At 61.6% G+C, this 1875-nt stretch overlaps 1 protein-coding gene across 1 annotated transcript; it reads left to right on the top strand.

Annotated features, from left to right (window-relative positions):
- Positions 1-302: 302 nt before the first annotated feature.
- On the top strand, positions 303-1694 carry VDBG_08113 (conserved hypothetical protein; the record flags this gene model as incomplete). Its single annotated transcript, XM_003001808.1, has 1 exon — positions 303-1694. The coding sequence occupies one exon, from the start codon at positions 303-305 to the stop codon at positions 1692-1694; it is 1392 nt and encodes a 463-aa protein (XP_003001854.1).
- Between the last annotated feature and the right edge of the window lie 181 nt (positions 1695-1875).

The following is a 1875-nucleotide window of genomic DNA, read 5'->3' as shown; positions in this document are numbered from 1 at the left end:
GTTGTTTCGGCGGCCCGCCGGCAGCGTCGAGGCGGCATTTCGCGCGTCGGCGCTGAAGAGCGGGCCGAGGAGTCTGGGGCCTGTGCGCCGAAAGAAGCGGACCAGGGAGCCTGGGGTTCGCGCCGAGTTCGTACGGCGGCGGAAAGAAGAGGGGGTTCGACGCGTACAGCCGGCAGGAGAGGGATGGCAGGCTTGGGTTCGACGCGCGCGGCGAGCCGCTGTCGGTGGCCAAGGTGTTTCATCACAGCGACGACGACGACGACGAGGGAGGCCATCACAAGGGCAGCGCAAGGGCCGAGGAGATGGCTGTGGCGCGGCCGACGCTGCGACTGTCGCAGATTCCGCCGGGTACCTCACCAGCGTTCATCAAGTCGCTGATACCGCCGTCGCTGACGGTCGAGGACGTCAAAATGGTACCCACGTCTGGTTCGTCAACCGAGAGGAAATGCACGGTTGCCGTTGTCACACTCTCGCAGGAGACCCCGGCTACAGAAATCGACGCAGTCGTCAGCTTGCTGCAGAACCGGTACTTGGGCTATGGCTTCTACCTGTCCCTCCATCGCCACCTGTCTTCGGCAGTCTCGTCCGTCGCGGCGCCGACCCTAGCCACCTCGTCAACAGGCTCCCAGCCGTTTGGCGCGAAACCCGTTGCGCAGCAAACAGGCCCCGGCAACGGTCCCTCCCAACAGACACATCGCGGTTTTGCCCCGCCGACATCCTACAACCAAATGGCCGGCACGGCAGTCAACAGGAACAGCATCCTTCACGTCCCCGTAACGCCGCCGCACGACGTCAAGACGCTCCAGCTCATCAACAAGACGCTCGAATCAGTCCTGGAACACGGGCCGGAGTTTGAGGCGCTGCTGATGACGCGAGCCGAGGTCCAGCGTGAGGAGAAATGGGCCTGGCTGTGGGACGCCAGGAGCGTGGGTGGCGTGTGGTACCGTTGGCGGCTCTGGGAAATCGTGACGGGCGCCTTGTCGAGCGGCAGCAAAGGGCGCTATCTACCTCTTTTTGACGGTAGCCATGCGTGGAAGGCGCCGGAGAAGAAGTTACCGTTCGAGTACACGACGCACATTGACGAGTTCATCTCGGACTCAGAGTACAACTCGTCCGACGATGAGGACATGGATGGCGAGGCCAACCGCGAGGCAAACGCAGGCGCCGAGGTTGAAAACACTTTTCTGAACCCCCTCGACAAAGCCAAGCTCACCCACCTCCTGTCACGACTACCAACGACGCTATCGAGAATACGCAAGGGGGACATTGCACGCATCACAGCTTTTGCTCTGACACATGCCAGCCGTGGCGCCGATGAGGCTGTCGCCATGATTGCCGCAAACATCAACAAACCATTGGCTCTCACCGCCGCCAACCCGACTCTGTCAAGAGACGAAAGAGACAAGAGCAAACAGCGCGACGGCTCGGACCAATCCGACGCGGAGCAAGATGGCAAGGCAGACAAGGAGAAGGAGAGTCAGGATACGAGTGGAGCCAGTCTTGTGGGTCTCTACGTGGTGAGCGACATTCTCTCATCGCCTCTACGAGCGGAATTCGACACGCGTGGCGATTCCGACAGCACTTCGAGGGAGCGCTCAAGGATGCCAGGGTGTTCGAAAAGCTGGGCCTCATGGCCGACCAGCGCCGCTGGGGTCGACTCAAGGCAGACAAATGGAAACGCAGTGTGGGCATGATCCTCAGCCTTTGGGAGGGCTGGTGTGTCTTCCCTGCCGAGAGCCAGGCGTTCTTCACGAACACGTTTGAGAACCCGCCGTCGCTCAAGGCCCAGGCTTCTGCGGACGAGGGTCTGAAGAAGGGCAAGTGGAAGGTTGTCGAGGCGTCTACACTGGCCAGCATCGACACGCTGCTGAGGGA

This window comes from Verticillium alfalfae, genomic scaffold (genome assembly GCF_000150825.1).
Source record: "Verticillium alfalfae VaMs.102 supercont1.11 genomic scaffold, whole genome shotgun sequence".
Classification (NCBI taxonomy): domain Eukaryota; kingdom Fungi; phylum Ascomycota; class Sordariomycetes; order Glomerellales; family Plectosphaerellaceae; genus Verticillium; species Verticillium alfalfae.
This window is presented reverse-complemented; position numbering and strand designations above follow the sequence as displayed.